Source organism: Mustelus asterias, chromosome 25 (genome assembly GCF_964213995.1).
Source record: "Mustelus asterias chromosome 25, sMusAst1.hap1.1, whole genome shotgun sequence".
Taxonomy (NCBI): Eukaryota; Metazoa; Chordata; class Chondrichthyes; order Carcharhiniformes; family Triakidae; genus Mustelus; species Mustelus asterias.
The window spans coordinates 13768437-13792096 of NC_135825.1; the positions used below are offsets into that span (position 1 = coordinate 13768437).

Genomic DNA, 23660 nt, shown 5'->3' on the forward strand with positions numbered 1-23660 from the left:
ATGGGAATCGTTTCTCTGGTTTGTTTTAGCTAACACGGTCTAATCATGCGAGCTATAAACTGTCAAGAAAATAGTAGAGGTAAAAGTTTCTCTTCGGATTTTTTCATCCAATAGAAAGTTGGGTTTCCTTCCACCATCATGGAATCAGTGAATTAATTTTGTCCTGAAGGCTTTTTCAAGCACTTCACAGCCACCAAGTTGCTTTTAAATTTTAAGCAAATATGCATCCATATACCCACAATCCATTAAAAAAATGGCAGTGGTGGTATTGGCTAAAGGACAAATTATACTTAAAAATACCAGTTTCTCTTCAAATGGTAACAGTAATGGTACAAATGGTAATGGTCTACATCACTCTCCAGCATAGGAATTGTACCCTTATTGGATTAGCCAACCAAAGAAAGGGGACATCTGTAAATGAGAATTTCACTGCTGATTGTAGTATTCAGTTCCATTCACAATTCCTCAAGATAATGAAGGAGTCCATATCCACGCGCAATAAAACTTGGACAACATTCATGTTTAGGTTGGCGTGTGGCAATTAACATTCACACTGCACAAGTGGCATATAATTACTTATCTTCAACAAGAGAAAGTCCAACTCCCCTTGACATTCAATAGCATTACCATCACTGAATTTCCCCCGCTTAAAAGTAGCCTGGCCCAGCCACAAAATACTGTGGCTGCAAAGGGAGTAAGAAGTTTCACAACACCAGGTTAAAGTCCAACAGGTTTATTTGGTAGCAAAAGCCACTAGCTTTCGGAGCGCTGCCCCTTCGTCAGGTGAGTGGGAGTTCTGTTCACAAACAGGGCATATAAAGACACAAACTCAATTTACAAAATAATGATTGGAATGAGAGTCTTTACAGGTAATCAAGGCTAAAAGATACAGACAATGTGAGTGGAGAGAGCGTTAAGCACAGGTTAAAGAGATGTGTATTGTCTCTAGACAGGGTAGTTAGTGAGATTTTGCAAGCCCAGGCAAGTCGTTATGGGGGTTACAGATAGTGTGACATGAACCCAAGATCCCGGTTGAGGCCGTCCGCATGTGTGCGGAACTTGGTTATCAGTCTCTTGGCTATCAGCTGCAAAGGGAGGTCAGATGTTGGCTATTCTACGGGATTAACTTATCTCCTGACACGTGGAGAGTATTCCATCATGCCTGGATGAGTGCTGCTCCAACAGTACTTAAACTCCGCACCATTCTGGGTAATGCAACCTGTTTGCTTGGCACCCATCCACTACCATCCTATGCAATAACTCTCTCCATTACAAGCACACTGTACAAGCAGTCTATAGCATCTACAAGCTGCACCTGAACAACTTGGCAAGGCTCCTTCAATCTCAACTCTCAAACCCACAACTTCCACTCCTTAGAACAAGGACAGCAGGAAAAAAGGAAATACCCCCCACCTGCAGGAATCCCCAAGTCTCTCACCACCCTAGCATGGAAATAATAAAAAGTAAAATATTGTCAATGATGGAAATCTGAAATATAGTACTTGCTTCATCATCACTGGGTCAAAATCCTTGAATTCCCCAACCAACAAAACTGCGTGCATCTCAAAATAAAAGACTTGCATTTATTTTGCATCTATCAGGAGTACAGGACACCTCATAGCACTTTACATCCATTGAGATGTAGGAAACACAGCATCCAGTTTTCATACAGCAATGTCACACCAAAAGTGACAATGGCCAGATTATTTTTTTTTGTGGTGATGTTGATTGAGGGAAAGGCCAGGACACCAGGAATAACTTCTCTGCTCACATTCAAAATAGTGCCACAGGATCTTTTACATCCACCCAGGTATGCAGATGGACCTCAATTTAACTACTCACCTGAAAAGACTGATACCTAGAAAAGTAAGATGCCCACAGAACAGGATAGTGGTTCAGGGAATGCAGCTCCCTTTAGGACAATAAATACTACTCTTGCCAGAAAGACCCATGTCCTATGAATGAATTTAAAAATAATTAAATAATGAAGTACTCCCTTAGTGCTGCACTGAAGTGCAAGATTAAATCATAGAAACCCTACAGTACAGAAGGAGGCCATTCGGCCCATCGAGTCTGCACTGACAATAATCCTACCCCAGGCCCTACCCCCACAACCCCACACATTTACCCCTCTAACCTACACATCCCGGGATACTAAGGGGCAATTTAGCGTGGCCAATGCATCTAACCCGCACATTTTTGGAAACATAGAAACCCTACAGTACAGAAAGAGGCCATTCGGCCCATCGAGTCTGCACCGGCCACAATCCCACCCAGGCCCTACCCCCATATCCCTACATATTTTTCCCACTAATCCCTAGAATCTACGCATCCCAGGACACTAAGGGGCAATTTTTTTAGCATGGCCAATCAATCTAACCCGCACATCTTTGGACTGAGAGAGGAAACCGGAGCACCCGGAGGAAACCCATGCAGACACAAGGAGAATGTGCAAACTCCACACAGACAGTGACCCAAGCCGGGAATCGAACCCAGGTCCCTGGAGCTGTGAAGCAGCAGTGCTAACCACTGTGCTACCGTGCCGCCCCAAAGAACTGATGATGAGTCATACTTGAAACTTTACCTTTCCTTCCAGCAGCTAGTCCATTTGCATCCCTAATATTTCTTGCCTATTTTTTTTTAATTCATTCATGGGACATGGGCCTTGCTGGCTGGCCAGCATTTATTCCCATCCCTGGTTGCCCTTGGAGAGCAGTTGAGAGTCAACCACATTGCTGTGGATCTGGAGTCACATGTAGATCAGACCCAGTAAGGATGGCAGATTTCCTTCCCTAAAGAACATTAGTAAACCAGATGTTTTTTCCCCCGACAATGGTTTCATGGTCATCGGTAGATTCTTAATTCCAGATATTTTTTATTGAATTCAAATTCCACCACCTGCCATGGCGGGATTTGAACCCGGGTCCCCAGAACATTAGCCGAGTTTCTGGATTAAGAGTCTAGCGATAATACCACTCGGCCATTGCCTCCCGTGGGAGGAAACTGGAGTACCTGGAGGAAACCCACGCAGACATGGAGAATGTGCAAACTCCACACAGACATCGACTCAAGCCAGAAATCGAACCCAGGTCCCTGGAGCTGTGAGGCAGCATTGCTAACCACTGTGCTACCGTGGCCCCCCCCCCCCCCCCCACCCCCCACCCCACTGTGAAATAACAGTGAAACAGTAAAATGTTAAATAATTGAAATATTGGGCTTAAATCAGCAAAAATGTTACCAACTGAGCCACACTTATTTCCTAGATTTAACAACCAAAGAATGACATTTTCCAGGAAATTACTACAGATAAGGCATACGAAATGTAGCTATTTATTCACCATGCAGCAACACAAGTAGTATCATGTGGAAGTGTTGTCCCAATCTGCTTTGCACACATTGTTTGCTTTTCCTTTTAAGTTTTGGAGTTGGTTTTAGACCACAGCAAAATCCAAACTAATTTCCCCACAAAGTTCACATTTTAGAACATCTTTTTTTAAAAAAAACAATAAATTCTTTATTTGATATATATTACATATATTTCACATAAAAAAAGGATGCAAAAACTACTACACAAGTGCCTGACCACTTGAAACTTGCTTGACAAGAAGTTCATAATGGTATCAAAATATAGGAGGAAGACAATAGTTTTGCATACTTAAGTCACAAATACAAGCATGCTGTTTGAGGTCGAGATGGCAGCAGAAACTGCACGGTTGAAGCATTTCATCAAGGTCACCCCAGACAGTTATAGTCCTGGGATGAGCCATTATTTTAGAACCTCAGCCTGCATCTTTCTTTACATAATGTACACACAAGGATAGAATTCATGACAGAGCAGGAAGCTCAATTTAAATTTTACCCAGGGTTTGCTAGGTCTGGAGGAAGGGACCTTCTTTCTATTCAGGGAGGTGATAAGCAGCAATTCTGGGATTTTACAAAAAAAAGAACACAGCTGACGTCACAATCATAAAAAAGGCATGCATTATGTTGCCTTTTGATGTGCCAACAATTATTTCAGACTGCATGCTGCGAGGGAAGTACTACGCTGGACACTATGCGTAATACTATTGTAAATGCATTTTTAAATACCCAGACTTATTACAGTGACAAGATCAGTTCTTCCCTTGTACTTTACCGATTGAAGATTCATTTACATTCTCTTTTTAAAAAAAAAACACTTCAGTACAGGAATTGACCATTTCAAATGAACTAGTGCCCAAAGCCAACCCGTAATTTATAACCTGGAAATCCATCTCATCACCCAAATCACTTCTAAAAGCTGCCATAAAATGTTAATTATTCAAAGCTATTTCAGAAGGCTCTTTTTGCAGCATTGCCCATGAGTGACAATCCTACAAGTGATCAAAATGTTCACGTGATTAACCAAAAATTTCCCCAAAAGTCACCATTATATAGAGTCAAGTTAAATGTGTAGAGATTCTTGGATAGGGTAGAGAATACAATATAGAATTCCAACTTATCTCAGTTAATAATTTAGCCCCACAAAGCCTGGAAGGCAACCCTATTTCCATCTTGGCTGGAGATACTGTGTATGGAACGGAGGGAATTTTAACATCAGAAACCAATTACAATGCACATTAATTCTCTCTGTACTGCAAGTGCAGTTTCACAATGGAAGTGATTCCAAAAATACAGTGAGGAAAATAGTGAAAATTGTTCAAAGGCACCAAGTTGGTGAAATAAAGGCAACAGTAACAAAACTCAGCAGTAAAGTGATCTCCTGATTCATTAAATACAAATTCTTTCAAATGAAAATATATTTTGTTAATGAACAGTCAAACTCATCCAGGTTTTCTGAAATTACTTAAGTGTTATCTACCCATTAGGAGAATTATAATGTGCAAAATAATTTCAGTATGTCTTGTATAGATGATAGATATAAAACCTGATGTCACAAGTTTCAATGCACATGTACCATTAGTTAATCATTCGCTCGCAAAAGCGGCACTTGGGCGTTAGCAGGATTAATTTAAAAAAGAATATCGCTACTGAACAAGGGAGCTTCTTGGTTGAAGCAATATTGGTCTTGTAAAAAAAAGATTCGCAGCAATTCTGCAGCAAACAAATACATATAGTAAATTTAAAAAACAGATTGAGAAACTCCCATTGTATTATGTACCTTAAGTTGTCGTATTCACCCACTAAAAAGACAATTGCTAATTTCTTTCCAAAAATGAGCTCAATAAAATGATTTACTGCCTCATTAAATTGCGGTAATAAAAGCTAGTAATAACACGCTTTAATCAAATGGCTTATCTGTTCCTTATGATTTGTCAAATTTCCATTCCTGTGGAGGCATGCCTACAATACGTTACCTTAGTTATTACTTTATAATGTAAAAGTCTCTTATCACAGAATACAACATGTACAATAGCATAGGCATAGTACAGAATGTTCATCAATTGGTTTATACAGTATTACAGAACCATTGGCAAAAGTAAATACATGTGTATAATGTGAACAGTTCACCACCACAAGCAAAAATTCTGTGGAGGAGTTTATTTTTTTTCCTCTCTGACCCTAGATCAGATTCCAAAGTTAGGACAGGAGTTCAACAATTAAAAAACAAACACCTACAGGAGCAGCTCACACATTTATAATACTGAAGGCCTTATTTGGTTGAGGCTAAGTCTGTCCGAGTAATTGCCACTGGTCGTGGAGTTACAGAGTTCCACTTCAAATCAGCAGTCGAGCGCTGAATTTCTGGTAGAATTAACCCACTAACCATTTTAAAACTTTGATCAAAGATGGCATCAATTTACTAATCAAAAAAAATTGGCATTAACTTACATGGCTGTGAAGCATACAATATTTCAATGTTCAGAACTCTCCCAGAACTAGTCTGCTGAAAACTAGTCATTTTAATGCAATAGATGTCATGGAGTCACAAAGTCCTTCAACACATGGAGTGTCATTATGATTTTTCAACAGCATGGGGAATTCCAATAACTTTCACTTTTTGGCACATCACTTAGCTGAATGTAATCCCCTTGGTTTTGGGCTGGAGATCCCAAACTCGGCTTCGACATCAAGCACTCTACTAACACTCTGAAAACAAAAGTAAATGGGATTTTAAGTTAAGTGATACCTACAAAACAAGATATCCAGAATTGTAAAAAATCTTTGAATTTTAAATAAATTTACACAGTTTTTGCTTCTCTGCACAGACACAAACACTGAAGGCTTTCCAAAGCAGCAAAAAAAGTCACTGAAGTTTCCAGCAAGTTATTCTAATACTACAGTGACAAATTCAAAAAAAAGTGAATTCTTTGGAATAGTTCCACAATGTACCTCATGGCTTGAGCAACATTCTTGTCTTCTTTCACAGACGTTTCAATCCAACCAACAAAATGGTTTTCTTTACTGAACAGGTCAATTTCACTTCTGCTGATTGCCCATTCTGACAAGTCACACTATTTGCAAAGGGTGGGAAGGCAAAGGTGAATGTGAAAAAACAATATTTTAAAATTAAAATACAATGCATAATCCAAATAAAATTCCAGTTTAGGGAGTTAACTGTCGCTAAACACTTTTAAAATGATCCCTGGAATGAAGAGCTTGTCATGAGGAACGGTTGAGGACTCTGGATCTGTAATCGTTGGAGTTTAGAAGGATGAGGGGGGGATCTTATTGAAACTTAAAAGGATACTGCGAGGCCTGGATACAGTCGAAGTGGAGAGGATATTCCCACTAGTAGGAAAAACAACAACCAAAGGGCACAACCTCAGGCTAAAGGGATAATCCTTTAAAACAGAGACGAGGAGGAATTTCTTCAGCCAGAGAGTGGTGAATCTGTGGAACTTTGCCGCAGAAGGCTGTGGAGGCCGGGTCATGGAGTGTCTTTAAGACAGAGATAGATAAGTTCTTGATTAATAAAGGGGTCAGGGGTCATTGGGAAAAGGCAGGAGAATGGGGATGAGAAAAATCATCAGCCATGAATGAATGGCGGAGCAGACTCGATGGGCCGAGTGGCCTAATTCTGCCCCTATGTCTTCTGGTTTTAAAAATGACTATTGCTTACGCACTAAACAACTGCAGCAGTAAATGGAGTTAAAATAAAAAAGCTTTCCGGGACCTTGAAAAGGTGAAGATTTAGTTTCAGTTCCTATTAGCGGCTAGATCATTTATTCTTTGCAGTTGGTAAAGATAGTTCTAAAAAATGCAAGTTATAAAACCAAGACCTCATTTAATGATCAGAATATCAGTTATCACTTCCATACCATCCAAATTGTATGTTTATGGTTAAAGGCAAAATACTGTGGATGCTGGAATCTGAAACCAAAAGAGAAAACGCTGGAGAATCTCAGCAGGTCTGGCAGCATCTGTAAGGAGAAACAAGAGCTGACGTTGCAAGTCCAGATGACCCTTGACAAAACTTTTTCAAAGGGTCATCTGGATTCGAAACGTCAGCTCTTTTCTCTCTTTACAGATGCTGCCAGACCTGCTGAGATTTTCCAGCATTTTCTCTTTTAGTGTATGTTTGTGGTCATAGCTTTACTGATATTGGTGAAAGATAGCCATAGAATATTTAAATCATGCTGCAAGCTTTTCTTACAGTCCACATGTGATATTTAAAATACTGCTCCACTACGATTTATCCCAGTTTTAGCACCATCTAGTGGTTAATCTTTTAGTATTAACTTTATTTTAAATGAATCGATTCATCAGCCCATATTTCTTTCTCCAAAACTTTGAACTGCCATGCATCACAAATCTGCTTGGCAAAGAGGTTAGAAACTCGCCTCCAACCTCCTGCTAATACTGCTCTGTTAACAGCTGGAAGATATGCACAGCATCCTGTGCTTCTGATCTGCTAGCCATTTGTTGAGGGGGGGCCATCAACTTTCTATTTGCCAGCTTTGCTTGAGATCGGCAAACTCAAATTTAATCAGTATTGAGAACACAAGGAGCTTCAAGATGATGTGCTGTTAATTAAATTTTAATTTAATTTATTAGTGTCACAAGTAGGCTTACGTTAACACTGCAATGAAGTTACTGTGGAAACCCCCTAGTCGCCACACTCCAGTGCCTGTTCGAGTACACTGAGGGAGAATTTAGCATGGTCAATGCACCTAACCAGCATGTCTTTTGGACTGTGGGAGGAAACCGGAGCACTCACGGGAAGAACGTGCAAACTCCACACAGAAAAAGTGACCCAGGTGAGAACTGAACCCAGGTCCCTGGCACTGTGAGGCAGCAGTGTTAACCACTGTGCCACCATGCTGCCACAAAGCAACCCAGAAACCAAGCAGAATTATTTTCAAGAAAAGAGGCAACATCACGTTACCTAACTGCACTGGAAATTGGTGCGGGTAAACAAAAGCAACAATGGATGGGGTCAAGTTTGCCTGTTAGCTAAAGACTAGATTAATAGCAATCTGTTCTGGGTCGTCAGGTGTTTTATATTACCCAAAAGTGGATTATTTGCATTCAAATGCATCTGAAAAAAATTAAACAGCTGGGTTAAGGAATGGCAGATGGGTTTTAATGTGGAACAATGAAAGTGATGTACACCAGAAATAAAATTTGCCTGCGTACATTGAAAATGAAAGACTTGACTGTTTTGTGGATAGCCAATGAAAGATTGTTGCAAAAGAACTCATAGGGTCCAGGATGAATCTTAAAAATGGAGGAGTTGAAAATAGAGTAGTCAAAACCATATTTATTTAATAATTTTAAAACCTTTAAAACAAAAAGGGAAATAAAAGGAATATATTCAAAAAACTCAGCAGGTCTGAATCTGTAGAGGGAGAAACAGTTATGTTTTGAGTACATCTAGCTCTTCTTCAAAAGGTAAAGGGATATTGAGACAACTTCCTTCATTCTTACTTTCAAAAGAGATATTGATGCATTACAGAGTTCAAAGAAAGGTCACATGAACAATCAAGTTAAGGTTGACAGCTTACTTCTCATTTAAGGAAAGGATAGAGATTGATTTAAGTTGTTTAAGCTTAAAATGTACACCCAAGCAGTTCATTCATACTTATCCTCAACTACTGGAGGATAAGTTGATAAAGCAGGAAGCATCAAGGACGAAGGAGGATGTTCTTGCTCCAAAGACAGATGTGTGGGACACAATTCTCATCAAAAGTGTTAATGTTAAATCTTAAAACTGATATATAAAAATAACTGGTTGAGAGCCAAGTGTCAAACAATGGAAAACGGATTCCCCGTACAACCCAATTGCAGAATGCAAAGCTGTGAGTCATTTAAAAAAATGGTTGATTGAGAAAATTAGCAGTCATGGGGGAACTAGACAGAATTTCAAAACATCAGCAGCACAGTGGTTAACACAGCTGCCTCAGTGTCAGGGACCTGGGTCAATTCCAGCCTTGGGTGACTGTGTGGAGTTTACACATTCTCCCCATGTCTGGATGGGTTTCCTCCAGGTGCTCTGGTTTCCTCACACAGTCTGAAAGATGTGCAGGTTAGGTGGATTGGCCATGGTAGATTGCCCCTTAGTGCCCCAAGATGTGTAGGTTAGGGGGGGGGATTAGTGGGGTAAATGTGTGAGGTTACGGGGATAGGCAAAATGATCTGAGTCAGTGCAGACTCAATACTCAAATGCAAGAAATGCAACTTCTGATTGCACTTCAGTCTGATTTGCTTGCAAGCCAGCTCATCGGCAAAAGTTTTAAATTTTAAAAAATTTGCATCACAGATCTCATTACCACTTTCCTTGACAAATTACTTTTACTCTAAATTAGTTCAAATGTGCCCTGGCTAATTTAAGGTTGAGAAACAAATGGAAAAATAATACAAATCTAGGAACATAAATCAACCATAGTTCAGGATCGTATCAAACTGAAAGAAAAAACATCACGGTGGCAGATTACTGGTAAGCCAGAGGATTCGGACATCTTTAAAAACCAATGAAAGATGACGGACCAAAAAAAAAGAGGGAGAAGATGAGGGTAAACTAGCAAGTAATATAAAAATAGACACCAAGAGCTTCTTTGAATATATAAACAGGACAAGAGAGGCCAAAGTGAACATAGGCCTCAGAGAATGACAGTAAGAAGTTTAACAACACCAGGTTAAAGTCCAACAGGTTTATTTGGTAGCAAAAGCCACACATCTCAGAGAATGAGACAGGGGAATAAATTAATAATGGGGAATCAGGAAATGGCAGAAGAGTTAAACAAATACTTTGCATCAGTCTTCATGGTGGAAGACATTAATAACATTCCAAAAATACTAAATCAAGAGGCAGAAGGGGGAAGGGAGAAGAAATAAATACAATAACAATCACCAAGAGAAAAAGTATACAAGGGAAATAAATGGGGCCTAAACCCGCTAAATCCCATGGACCCAATGGATTATATCCCAGGATAAAGGAAGTAGCTACAGAGATAGTGGATGCACTGGTAGTAATCTTGCAAGAATCATTAAATTCTGGAAAAGTCCCAAAGGATTGGAAAGCTACCAATGTAACACCTTTATTAAAAAGAGAAAAAAGTAACATAGGCCAGTTAGCTTAACTTCTGTCATTGGGAAAATGTTAGCGTCCGTTAAAGGATACAATAGCAGAGCATTTATTTAGAAAATGTATAATATAATCTCTCAGAGACAGCATGGCATCATGAAGGGGAAACTGCCTCACAAATTAATTAGAATTCTTTGAGGTGGTAACGGGCAGGATAGATAAAGGGGAACTAGTAAAAGTAATTTACATGAATTTTCAAAAAGTATTCAATAAGGTACTGCACAAAAGGCTGCTTAATAAGATAAGAGCCATGGTATTCGGAGTAGTATATTACCATGGATAGAGGATTAGCTAACTGATAGAAGACAGGAGTTGGAATAAGAGGCGCATTTTCAAGGTGGCAACTTGTAACTAGTGGAGTGCCACAGGGATCCGTGCTGGAGCCACAATTATTTACAATATATATTAAAGCCTTGGACAAGGGAAATGAATGTACTATCGTCAGGTTTGTGGATGATATAAAAAAAATAGGTGGGAAGGCAAATGATGAGGATGTCAAAGTTTACAGCGGGATATATGCAGGTTAGGTGAGTGGGCAAACACTTGGCAGATGGAATGTAATGTAGGAAAGTGTGAAGTTATGCACTTTGGTAGGAAGAATAAAGGAGCGAGTATTTAAATGGAGAAAGCTGCAGCACAGCAAGATTTGAGGGTCATGTATAAATCAGAAAAAGTTAGCATGCAAATTCAGCAGGTAATTGGGAAGGCCAATGCAGTGTTGGCCTTTATTTCAAAGGAAATGGAGTAAAAAAAAAAGGGAAGTCTTGCTCAAACCAAACAAGACAATAGTTAGACCACACTTGAAATACTGTGAACAGTTTTGGCCCTCTTATCTAAGAAAAGATATACAGACGTTACAGGCAGCCCAGCGAAGGTTCATGAGGTTGATGCTGTGTATGCAGGGATGTTCTTATGAGGAGAGGTTAAGTAGGTTGGGCCTGTACTCATTTGAGTTTAGAAGAATGAGGGGTGACCTTTTTGAGACATATAGGATTCTCAGGGGGCTTGACAGGGTAGATGCTAAGAAGACTCTGCCATAAGATGATATAAAAAATTGGTGGGAAGGCAAATGATAAGGATGTCAAAGTTTACAGCGGGATATATGCAGGTTAGGTGAGTGGGCAAACACTTGGCATAAGATGACCTTATGGCCTCTTGTGGCAGAGTCTAGGACCAGAAGGCATAATCAGAATGAAGAGTTGTCCATTTAAAACAGAGATGAGGAGGAATTTCTTTAAAAGAGGGTAGTGAATTGTGGAATGTTTTACCGCAGAGAGCTGAGGAGGCTGGGGCGTTAAGAATGTTCACGGTTGAGATAGACAGATTTTTAATTTGTAAGAGAATCAAGGGTTAGGGAATAAGGCAGGTGACTGGAGTTGACTATAATCAGATCAGCCATGATCTCACTGAATGGTGGTGCAGACTCGATGTGCCCAATGGTCTAATTCTGCTCCTACGTCTCATGGTCTAATATAAGTGCTGCATCAAATCTACTTCAATTTACCTTGTTTGCCAAGAGGATACATGGCACAGGACTTCCATCCACCAAAGCAACTTTGCTATCTAAATCATGCTTCCACTTAAGGCAATTCCGGAAGGTTGCTGTATTTGCCACATCAAACATTACAATGCATGCTCCGGCACCTCGGTAGTATAGTCTGGTCATGGAGGTGAAGCGTTCTTGGCCTAAAAATACAAGTTAATCATTTATTCATGGAGCAGGGTGCTGGCTTACCACAAAGCCCTTTTAAAAGTTTAATAAAAGCAAACAACTGCAGATGCTGGAATCTGAAACAAAGGGTCATCTGGACTCGAAACGTCAACTCTTCTCTACTTACAGATACTGCCAGACCTGCCGAGATTTTCCAGTATTCTCTTTTTTGGTTTCAAAGTTTATTTATTTGTGTCACAAGTAGGCTTACATTAACACTGCAATGAAGTAACTGTGAAAATCCCCTAGTCACCACACTCCAGCACCTGCTCGGGTACAGTGAGGGAGAATTTAGCATGGCCAATGCACCTAACCAGCACGTCTTTCAGACTGTGGGAGGAAACCGGAGCACCTGGAGGAAACCCACGCAGACACCGGGAGAACATGCAAACTCCACACAGACAGTGACCTGAGGCCGGAATCGAACCCGGGTCCCTGGCATGGTGAGACAGCAGTGCTAACCACTGCGCCACCCCATTCACCCCCCAAGAGACAATAGAAGTCTTTCTGGCAGATTCAAGTGACAAAATATTGTAGGGAGATGTTGGGAAGAAGGGAGAAAAACAATTCATTATGCAGCAAAGCCCACATAACAAAAATTCCAGACAGATTTGGTATCTCACTCCTGTTACAAGAGATAGAACTTTTAGATAAAGTTACTTGCTTAGACATGTTTTTAAAAGCACAATATCAGGGAAGCTGAGCAACAAACCATGTTGCAATCAATCACTTGAATGCATTAGGTACACAGTGAAACATTATGTTGCCAAAGGCAAATTTATTACCCATGTACGCAAAAAGTGAAGTTCCTTCATTCAGGGTAGAAGTTTAAACTAGAACAAAATACACAACTAGAGCAATGTTAAAATTACTCAACTGTTACTTAATTCATGTTTTAAAAACAGTGAAGGAGAGGCAGGATTTGATAACTTTTCTGCCAAGGATCAACTGCACCACATTAACTGCAGCAACTCAAGAAGATAGCTCACCACTACCATCTCACGGGCAATAAAAGATGGCGTTGCCAGCGAAACCCATATCTCACGAAAAAATTTTAAAAATTGAGACCTCATTTTGAATCAGAATGTTTTGGAAAAGAAAAATCTTAAATCCTCCTGACCCACAGTGCTACAAAAATGGGATCAACATGGAGAAAACACTGATGTTCTCCCGTCATCTCCCAGTAATGGATTGTATGTTATCTATCAAGTATTACCCCACCCTCACTTATTTCTAGAGTTAAATCTTATAAATGGAGATCAGTTATGATTATATTTATAATCCCATCTTTATTTTCATAACCTCTTAGCTGCAAGGCTCTTAATGGTTTACATTATATTTTCTACCACAACTGACGACCAGTCAACAAGAGTATTTCTGTGATTAAAACCATTCCTTTTTTCTCCATCAAAACCACTATTCGCCCCAAGGCAGAAGCACCAGAAAACTACTGAAGGAGGCCAAGTGCAAGGCTGGGATGTGAACCAGCCCGTACTTCAAATATAAACACTGGAGCTCGCAATCCACTTGTTGAGAATTGCGAAATGGTGCCCTACCGTTACAACATTGTAATTTAATCTGACAAGACATTTTATTTAATACAACTAAACTTTCACACAAAATAAGGTCAATGTAGGATGCTGCATTATACCCTTTTCAAATCAAAACTGCACAAAAAGGTTCACTCTACTTTAATATGTAAAAGGCAACCCCATTCTATTTCGGTTACTTGTGAACTAATGTTGAAAAAAATACATTGTCGGAAACCTCCGACCTCGTCCACAGCTGGGATTCTCCGGTTCTGCTGCAGTGAATGGAGTTTTGGCTGAGCGCCAAATTCTCCATTCTCGCTGGCAGCTGGGCAGGCATAGATGAGATTAGAGATTCCCACTTGTTAAAATTGCTTTCTATTTGATCTGGTACCCAACCATACACTATTCTTAGCATGATAGTCAATCAGAAGGTGAAGGAAAGACTACTCTTTTTCCCCAGAATTTTTCCTGCATCATTCTGGAGTGCATTACCAGCTGTGCAAGAGAGAGTGATTTTTGTCTTGTTAAGAACATCTCTCCAACACAATTTTCAAGAGAGAAAACTTGCCACGCGACTGTCAGAGGGTTATTGCCTTGCAAACCTCAACCTTGCTTTCGAACAACATTTTTCAACCACAGCTGGGTTTCTTTCCCGACTGTGATGACCTCTTCAGTGGCTCATCTTCAGGGCAGTTGCTGCGACTTAAAAACAGTAGAGTACTTCTGCACTGAGGAAAATTCAGAGGCAGGCTGGCATAATTTTTTGAACTATCAGTACCTTTAGATCACTCAGAAGATATATATAATTTTTAAACATATCCCCCATTTAAAAAACTTTATTGATTAAGCGCATCAAACTAAAACAGACACTTACCTGCTATGTCCCAAAGCTGGAGTCGAATAGTTTCAGTATCAGACCATTGAATAATCTTTAATGCAAAGTCGACTGAAAGTAATGAGACAGATATAGTTGTAAAATTCTGAATAAGGAAGTACTTACATTCAATAATTTAGCAGAGATTCAATTAAAAGTCAGAAGGCAGCAATTGTCTCTGGCCTGGAATTTGCCATGGTATTGATGCAAAATTATCAAGTGTTCATCATCATAATCCATCGAAACAGACAGCAGCTTCAGATACCTGCTCATGCACAGAAATAGCTGTTGGTGGCTCTACATAAATCGAGATCCCCGGAATATAATCCTCAAGAACAATGAAGAAAACTTCCACTGTTATGCTATTATTCTTGTTGTAGGGGGAATAAGAAGGGACACCCTTGAAAAAGTTACATCTTTGGTAGTGTACCAAGTCCATAAGGTGGTCTTGTGGTGCAGTGGATAGCATGCTGGTTCCGAAGGGGTTTGAGACCCACCCGAAGGTTTGATGGCCAAGGAAGGTTCATTTATCATACAGCCAAACAGGTGGAGTACCAACACGCGCCAAAGGCAAGTAGGAAGAGTAGGGGAGACTCCTGTTCAGCCATGTGATGGAAATAACACTAGAGTCTCTACCATTACTATCCACATCATGCATGTAAAATGTTGCTACAGCAACTCTGACTTCCAGTGAACCGCAATACAACACCACCATCACTACCAAGCCCATGCTTACTGTTAAACACCCACACTGGCCTTAAAAGCTAATTGCATATTTGTGACATGTTAACTTTCTTCATTGAAGAAAATCACATTTTTGAGGACGCTTTAAATGTTATCTCCCACTTTAACCCTACACATACATCTCCATCATCTATTTCACTATCTGCAAAAAAGTGAAGTTAAAAGTGATGGGACACAATGGTATTTTCATCTGTGTGAGAATACTTTAGTGTGTTTGGCAACTGGCCAGCTTTCAGATATCATATTGCTGCTGGATACCAGATTTAAGCTGCAACCAGAAAAAGGGGAAATCCGCATCAAGAGATCACAAGGTCATTGCAGGCACCATTGCTTTGCTGCTGGCCTCAAAATTTACCCCACCGTTTCCCAAAAATAATGACCTTGAACTCTGCTTCAAGTCCACGAATAAACAGTCTACCAGGATAAAACATGGACAGTAAAGCATCTTTACAATTTCCAACTCTGATGAAAATAACCCTTTCTGCCTATGCAGTTCCACAAAAGTGGGCTTCGGTTTTCCTCTTTGCAGAACAGGACGGCACTATCTTGAAAAAGCCCCTGTAGTCTCGCATGAAATTGCATTCCATTGTAATGTCCATAGTAAGTAACTGATGCCAGCTGTAGTGCGTGCGTGCGTGCGTGCGTGCGTGCGTGCGTGTGTGTGTGTGTGTGTATATATACACACACACATCAGTTAAAAAGGAGGAATTATGTAGTACTGAAACAAACAGAACAGCGAGGAAAGTCCCAGTGTATGATTTCCTTGACTCATTTCATTGCACCACTGCTAATTTCGTCACACTATAGAAACATTCCAAGTTTAGAAAATTATACCCATCAACAGAACTTTTCTTTTTGAAAAGAGGAAGAACCTACTTTACGTTGATGTTGGCCTCTACATCCTTTACATTTGATTTTATTTAAATCAGAAAAGGGTCAGGTTTCAAACTTGCTATCTTTGGCGATATGTTCACTGAAATCCTGTTCCATGGGTTCACTTCCAGTGTTAAAACTCTACATTTTAGCTAGATAATGACTCCTAAACTTAAGTAGCAATAATCTGATCAAAGCCCAATGACTACATTTTCACCAAGGTACTGCCTTATGTTAATATTCTGAACAAACCAAGGAAGTTATGAAGGCTTTTCTGCGGCACATATCTTTTTAAAGCAATGCCCACAAGTTTGTTACTACCAACTGCTGCGGAATCTGCAGGAAAGAGGAAGAGCCTGTGTTCCTGTAGCAGTTTTCAAACCTCAGGACATTCCAAACCATTCTACAGTTAATTAATTATCAAGTGAAGTCACTGCTTGTATTGGCAAGGAAGACGATCAGTTTTCACACACCAAGGCCCCATAAACAGTAACAAAATTAAGGACTGACTAATCTGTTGCAGGACAAACATTGGCCAAGAAAATGCCCTTTACTCTGGAAAGGTAGCAGGGGATCCTCAACATATTTGGCAGGTCCTGGGTTTTGAAAGATGGCACCTCCTGCACCAACCTTTCCCAGTGTTGCACTGAAGCAGTGTCAGCGAAGATTACTTGCTCAATTCACAGAGAAATCTTGGTTCTGAGCCAAAGAGAGGTATCAGTTTGCTAAGCTGATTATCTCATACCAAGATGAGTTGAAGCTGGTGGAAATTCCAATTGTACTTTTGACTAACAACATCTCCAATTCTGCTTATATTGGGAAAGATATTTAATCTGCTGGACATAAAAAAAGGAAATGACCTGTGCTTTGCACAGAGAAATGATATGGGGCAGGGCACATGCACATTAGGAAGACTGCCTAGTTCTCTTCCCATTATCACAATCCTTCCTATGTCATTTTGGTTCTGTGCAATGCCCATGTTTTACACATGAGCACTGAAGACTGTGTCCATTGCAGGAATATAAACGAGACAGCAGTATTCATTACATACACTGGAATGGTTTTAAAACACTGTGCATGTGCACAAGATTTCCTACAAATTAAACAGCAACAGTTACATTACTTATTGTGGCATTCTCACTATCATTATGCTTCCACATATTAAGTTAAAGGCTAGCCTAAATTTGAGCATTCAGTCTTAAAACTGACTAAGTTGCTATTCTATTTCTGCTACAAAAACAGAACCATTTTGGTTCCTGGATGTAAGAAAGGCACAAACTTACAAGAGTGCCTGAAAATGTAGTGTTCACAGAATTCCTACAGTACAGGAGGAGGCCATTTGACCCATCAAGCCTGCACTGACCACAATTCCAACCAGACCCTACCCCCCTAACCCCATATATTCACCCTGCTAATCCCTCTGACACTAAGGGGCAATTTAGCATGGCCACTCAACCTAGCCCACACATCTTTGGATTACAGGAGGAAACCCACACAGTCACCAGAGGCTGGAATTGAACCCAGGTCCCTGGTGCTGTGAGGCAGCAGCGCTAACCACTGTGCCATTCCTTGGATAATAAATTGAGATCTACAGTATAGATCATAGGCGTGCCTACAGAGCAAAAACTTTAAATTTGTGCTTTACATCCATACAGCGGTGTTTGTTTGAGGCAAAATAAAGCTTATTACAAAACAAGCTTACGCCACTGTTATGAAATTACCAGCAACTTATCCTGTGCTTTCAAATTAATCCTCTGGTTTTCAAACCATTTGACTCATTCTCCAAATTGCAAATCTCACCCTTATTATCAGACCCTTGTGAGATATTTTGTGAAACTGATTGTCAAGCACATCCTCAAGGAGCAATTCAAAACTTCAGTATAGTTTCACTCTTCACCAACTCCCCCCTCAGAAGTCTCATGATTGCATCCCTACCTCCAGACCAGGAACTCTGGGTTCAAGTCCAACACTCGGACTTCTGGACCATGGAAGGACTGTCCATAATGCGGTTCAACGGGCTGAGAATCAGCTCGGGAATCCTTCCATCGCTTCCCCCACTACTCCCCAAAAAGCAAAGTAGTGTGTGAACAAATGCTACTTATTTGCATTATGCCAAAATGATGTCCCTCAAAACAATTAGAAATCTCTTGGGCTTATTAATATTTTGCAATACTTCCTACATGCCTACCCTTCTCCCAGCTTGGGGGAAAATTGGCAAAGCCTAACTGAATTTTCAAAAAAGCATTTCCGCATGCACAGCTCTGCCTACACATTGTGTCAAAGTGTAATACCAGTCATTAGCAACTTAATTTAGCTCACAAACACACCCAGCTGATACATAGCTCAAGTACCTTTGGAGCTACAAAAAAGTCTTCAATTTGACAATTCGTTATAGACATTCTCATCTCAACATCGATATGTAAATTGCAGATTGCACTGCAATGCAAAGGTTTTCATTTACTCAAGAAAACTAATTGATAATTCCAAGCTTTGTTGTGCGATTCGACCTTAATCCAGAATGCTGATTAAACAAGGTTAATACACTGATTCAGGTTGTTATTGGGAAGTTAGAATATTTTACTTTGGCAATATTGTAAAGACAGCCAGTTTTCACAGCGGAAATCTACATTAGATACCCTGATCACGAACTTACACATATTTGATGAAAATCACGAGTGACAGGTTAACAAACAGGACAGACTAAGCATTGTAACATTAGGAATTTCTCTAGAGTTAAAAAACACAAAGCAGGAGGGAAAAAAAAACCCACCAGTGGAGACTTGCATGCAATATTTTTTAAACAAGGCCATGCAAGATATTGTTGCTTTTATTATGTTTGTAGACATTCACTTCAGGAATTTCCCCAAAACATCCGAGTGCAACTAAACGTAAATGGGTTATCATTAATTCTTGAATGCAATTTCATAAAATTAACTCAAGATTTTGTACCAGTTCTCTTGACTCAGCATGTCACGGTCAGCATGAGAAACAGCAATAAAGAGGGAAATTATAGAAAGATTGGCACAATTTACTAAGTCACAAGACAAAGGACAGGATAATTGGGATATTACCTTGAATTCTATATTTCAATGTTAACACTGCTGATAATTCAATCTTTTTCTGGTAACGTGGAGGACTTGTTAAAACTTAAAGTACAATTAAAAAGGGAACAACAGTTTAAAAGTGACAATAGTTCATAACAAAATTTAATCACATGGCTTTAACCCAAGTTTAAAAAAGTCACGAGCAGTTTTGATGGTGTAATTAAGGAAAATCTATTTTGACTGGCAGGAGAGAGTCAATAACCTGAGGACAGATTTAAAATTATTGGCAAAAGAGCCAAGAGAGATTAGGATATTTTTCTTTTAAAGTGGAGTAAGTTGTAACGATTTGTAATACCCCAAGCGGGTCGTGAAATAGATTTAATAGCAACATTTAAAGGGAACATGTGAAAAGGAAACACTTGCAGGGCAATGGGGAAACAGCAGGGGGTGTGGGACTAATTAGACAATACAAAGAGCAAACCCCAAAAATGGGCTGAATGGCCTCCTGTGTTGCATTTTAAAAGTTTACAAGTAAAATATTCCAAGTCTCAGATATAAAAGTTACAAAGCTTCAACATGGGGGATAAATATCATGCGTAGGCAGCGATAAGGGTTTAACAAAGACATCAAACCAGGGGATGAGTTCACATTTACACTAATTAGCAATTGGTAAAAGGTATGAAAGCAAGCAACTTTTCACTCCACAAAACATCTTACAGTTTTACTACAAAATCCTTCCCCTCAAAAACATTTGCTCCCTGGATCGAGTTTTAATAAAACCCCCTCATTCAAAACATTTGTTCACTGGTCTAGTTTTAAAAAGAAACCCTTCCACTCAAAATATTTGCTCCCTGGCCTTGTTTTAATAAAACCCTTGCTCTCAAAAAAAAACTACTGGTTTTGTTTTAATAAAACCCTTATTCTCGAAAAAAAAATTCTCTGGTCTAGTTTATTAATAAAACCCTTCCCCTCAAGATATTTGTTCACTGGTCAATTTTTAAAATAAAACCCCATCCCTCAAAACATTTGCTCTTTGGCCTTGCTTTCAAAAAAAAACTAACAGGTCTTGTCTGAGTTAAAAAAAACCTTTCCCTCAAAAACAAATGTTCACTGGTTTTGTTTTAATAAAGTCCTGGCTCTCAAAAAAAAAGACATTTGCTCCCTGGTGTGCTGTTCCCTTCAACATTTTGCTCGTAAATGGTCACATCGGGAATTAAACCACCCCCAGCAAAGCAAAGAGAAAGTCACATCAGATTAAAAAACCAAAATACAGAACAATGTCCTTCTCTCACCTCCCACAGTGGATTTGTAGTTCTTGCTGAAGCTGTCGTGGGCGTAGCGCTGAACCAGGGAGGTTTTGCCCACCGTGCAGTCCCCAATCACCAGCACCTTGAACAGGTAGTCGTTGGCCATGGGTGCAGAGTGAGTGGAGAAGAGACTGCAGCATCCAAGCTCCTCATAAACATCTCCCCCTCAGGCCCTTGGAGACAACATCACTCACCCCGGCCCCTCCCCCACAACCCAACCTTCACCTCAACAACGGTCCACACCCCCCCCCCCTCCCCCTCCCACCCAAAAATAACAATATAAACAAATCTTTAATTCAAACCACCCATTTTCCCCATCGGACAGCTGGGGTAAGGGTTTTTTTTGGTTCGGGGGAGATTTTCCGCCTCCTCCCCCGCCCCCCCGCGCGCCGCTCCGGTTGCCTCGACGCCGACCGCGCCGTGCATTCTGGGACTTGTAGTCCGCCGCTCTTCGGGCCCAAGGGAGGGCAACGCGAGTGAGAACTACAATACCCAGCATGCACCGCGCTCCGGGGTGGGAGGGCGCTTACAGCCCCGCCGCTGGCCGTCCCGGGTATTGCAGCAGATCGTTGCTCCTCTGACCGAATGAATGAATGGAACACAATGCTTCTTGGATGTCCACTGGGCTCTATAGGGTTTCCCCCCCCATCCCCCCAAATTGCTTATTATTCATCCTCTACTTGAGGTAATTGTTCTGTAAATTGAGTTTGTGTCTTTATATGTCCTGTTTGTGAACAGAATTCCCACTCACTTGAAGAAGGAGCTTAAGGCTCTGAAAGCTTGTGGCTTTTGCTACCAAATAAACCTGTTGGACTTTAACCTGGTGTTGTTAAACTTCTTACTAGGTGCATTGGGCCATGCTAAATTCTCCCTCAGTGTACTCGAACAGACGCCAGAGTGTGGCAACTGGGGGATTTTCACAGTAACTTCATTTGCCGTGTTAATGTAAGCCGACTTGTGACACTAAGAAATAAATTTGATCGTCACATGTTTGGGATACAGTGAAAAGTATAGTTTCATGTCACTACACAGACAAAACATACCGTTCATAGAGTACATAGAGGAGAAGGAAAAGATAGGGTGCAGAATATAATGTTACAGTCATAGCTAGAGTGTAGAGAAAGATCAGCTTAATATATGGTAGGTCCATTCAAAAGTCTGATGGCAGCAGAGAGGAAGCTGTTCTTGAATCAGCTGGTACGTGATCTCAGACTTTTGTATCTTTTTCCCAATGGAAGAAGGTGGAGGAGAGTCTGTCCAGGGTGCATGGGGTCCTTGATTTTGCTGGCTGCTTTTGTGAGGCAGCGGGATGTGCAGATGGAGTCAATGGGTGGGGGGGCTGGTTTGCGTGATGGACTGGGCCACGTTCACAACCCTTTGTAGGGAGAAGGAAAGGGGAGGAGATTACATGGAGATAGATGCCAGTGTCATAGAACCCTACAGTGCAGAACGAGGCCAATCGGCCCATCAAGTCTGTACCAACCACAATCCCACCCAGGCCTATCCCCATAACCCCATGCATTTACCTCACCTAGACCCCCTGACACTAAGGGGCAGTTAAGTATGGCCAATCAACCTAACCCGCACATCTTTGGACTGTGGGAGGAAACCAGAGCACCTGAAGGAAATCCACGCAGACACGGGGAGAATGTGCAGACTCCGCACAGACAGTGGCCCAAGCCAGGAATCGAACCCGGGTCCCTGGTGCTGTGAGGCAGCAGTACTAACCACTGTGCTACCGTGCCGCCCAGATCATCAGAACACAAGAACTAAACTCCGAGGAATCCCAGTTATTTTCCTAACCACTGGACTACCAGGAAGGAAGAATGATACACCCTAAGAAAAGCCCCTGTAGTTTCATCTTTGCAATTAACCCATTGTACGGGTGGTTAAGCTACTAACTGGCAATAAAAAATGACCCCTTGATGACGTTTTTGTCAGCACATTATTTTTAAGTTATAGCTCATGGAATGAAAGAGACAGTAGCAATGTGGATGCAAAATTGGCTGAATAATCGGAAGCAGAGAGTAATGGTCAATGGATATTTTTGGGGAGAGGAGGAAAATTTGCAGTGGTGTTCCCCAAGGTTGGTATTGATTTGATTTGATTTATTATTGTCACATGTATTAGCATACAGTGAAAAATATTGTTTCGGGTCAATGCACCTAACCAGCATGTCTTTCAGACTGTGATGTGAGAAAATACTTTTTCACCTGAATGGTTTGGGCCTGGATGCACTGCCTGGAAGTACAGTGGAGGCAGGTTTAATAAAGACATTCAAGAGGACATTAGATGATCATTTGAATAGAAACAATGTGCAGGGGTTATGGGGAAAAAGGGGAATAAGTCATGATGCTCATTTGGAGAGCCGGTGTAAACACAATGGACCAAATGGCCTCCTTCTGCACATAACAATTCTGTGATTCTGTGATATTTAATTGGTACATTTGCCATTGAGGAACTATTTAATAATTGTGAATTTGATTTCAAGAAGCACATAATAGCTTTGGTTCCAGTCTTCATAATTAACATTCCAGAAACCACACCCTGGATGCCATTGTTGGTCACCTCAGCAGCAAATCATACAGCCTTGGGCGTCAGTAAGCTTGTGGCAATGCTCCTGATTCCTTTTATCCCTTCTGAATTTGCCATTCAGGAACAGAGCAACTAGTTTCCGACCTTGCTCTCTCGTTCTGCCATGGCCTTGTCCCTCTTTATCTCTCTAACCTGCTCCAATTCTACAATCCTCCGAGAGCTCTACCCTTCTTTAATTCTGGCCTTTAAGACACCCTTACTTTTAAACACTCCACCCTCATCTACAAGGCCCAGTGGCATTACCTCCCTACACCTCTCCACCTCTTCATTCTCCTTTATGACACTCCTTAAAAACAACCTCTTCTTTGGTTAACAGCCTTGATAACACCCAATGTGTCACATTTTGTTAATAACAATCTTGTTGATAGAAGTCTGCAAGATTATGAAGGGCATGGACAGAGTGGATAGTTAGAAGCTTTTTCCCAGAGTGGAAGAGTTAATTACCAGGGGGCATATGTTTAAGGTGCGAGGGG

At 40.7% G+C, this 23660-nt stretch overlaps 1 protein-coding gene across 1 annotated transcript; it reads right to left on the reverse strand.

Annotated features, from left to right (window-relative positions):
* Positions 1-3300: 3300 nt before the first annotated feature.
* On the reverse strand, positions 3301-21014 carry LOC144511808 (ras-related protein Rab-7L1-like). Its single transcript, XM_078242153.1, has 5 exons — positions 20578-21014; positions 14625-14696; positions 12012-12193; positions 6313-6434; positions 3301-6069 (listed from the first exon to the last, which is right to left on the reverse strand). The coding sequence occupies exons 1-5, from the start codon at positions 20696-20698 to the stop codon at positions 5946-5948; spliced, it is 621 nt and encodes a 206-aa protein (XP_078098279.1). The 5' UTR covers positions 20699-21014; the 3' UTR covers positions 3301-5945.
* Positions 21015-23660: the final 2646 nt, after the last annotated feature.

What these genes read in the sequence shown, in the direction of transcription:
- LOC144511808 (XM_078242153.1), bottom strand. Translation starts at nt 20,698, where the DNA reads ATGGCCAACGACTACCTGTTCAAGGTGCTGGTGATTGGGGACTGCACG. An exon ending in GTATCCTCTTGGCAAACAAG is followed by an intron (nt 6,435 to 12,011) that starts GTAAATTGAAGT and finishes CTTTGCAAATAG; the next exon opens with TGTGACTTGTCAGAATGGGC. An exon ending in AATGTTGCTCAAGCCATGAG is followed by an intron (nt 6,070 to 6,312) that starts GTACATTGTGGA and finishes TTTTGTTTTCAG; the next exon opens with AGTGTTAGTAGAGTGCTTGA.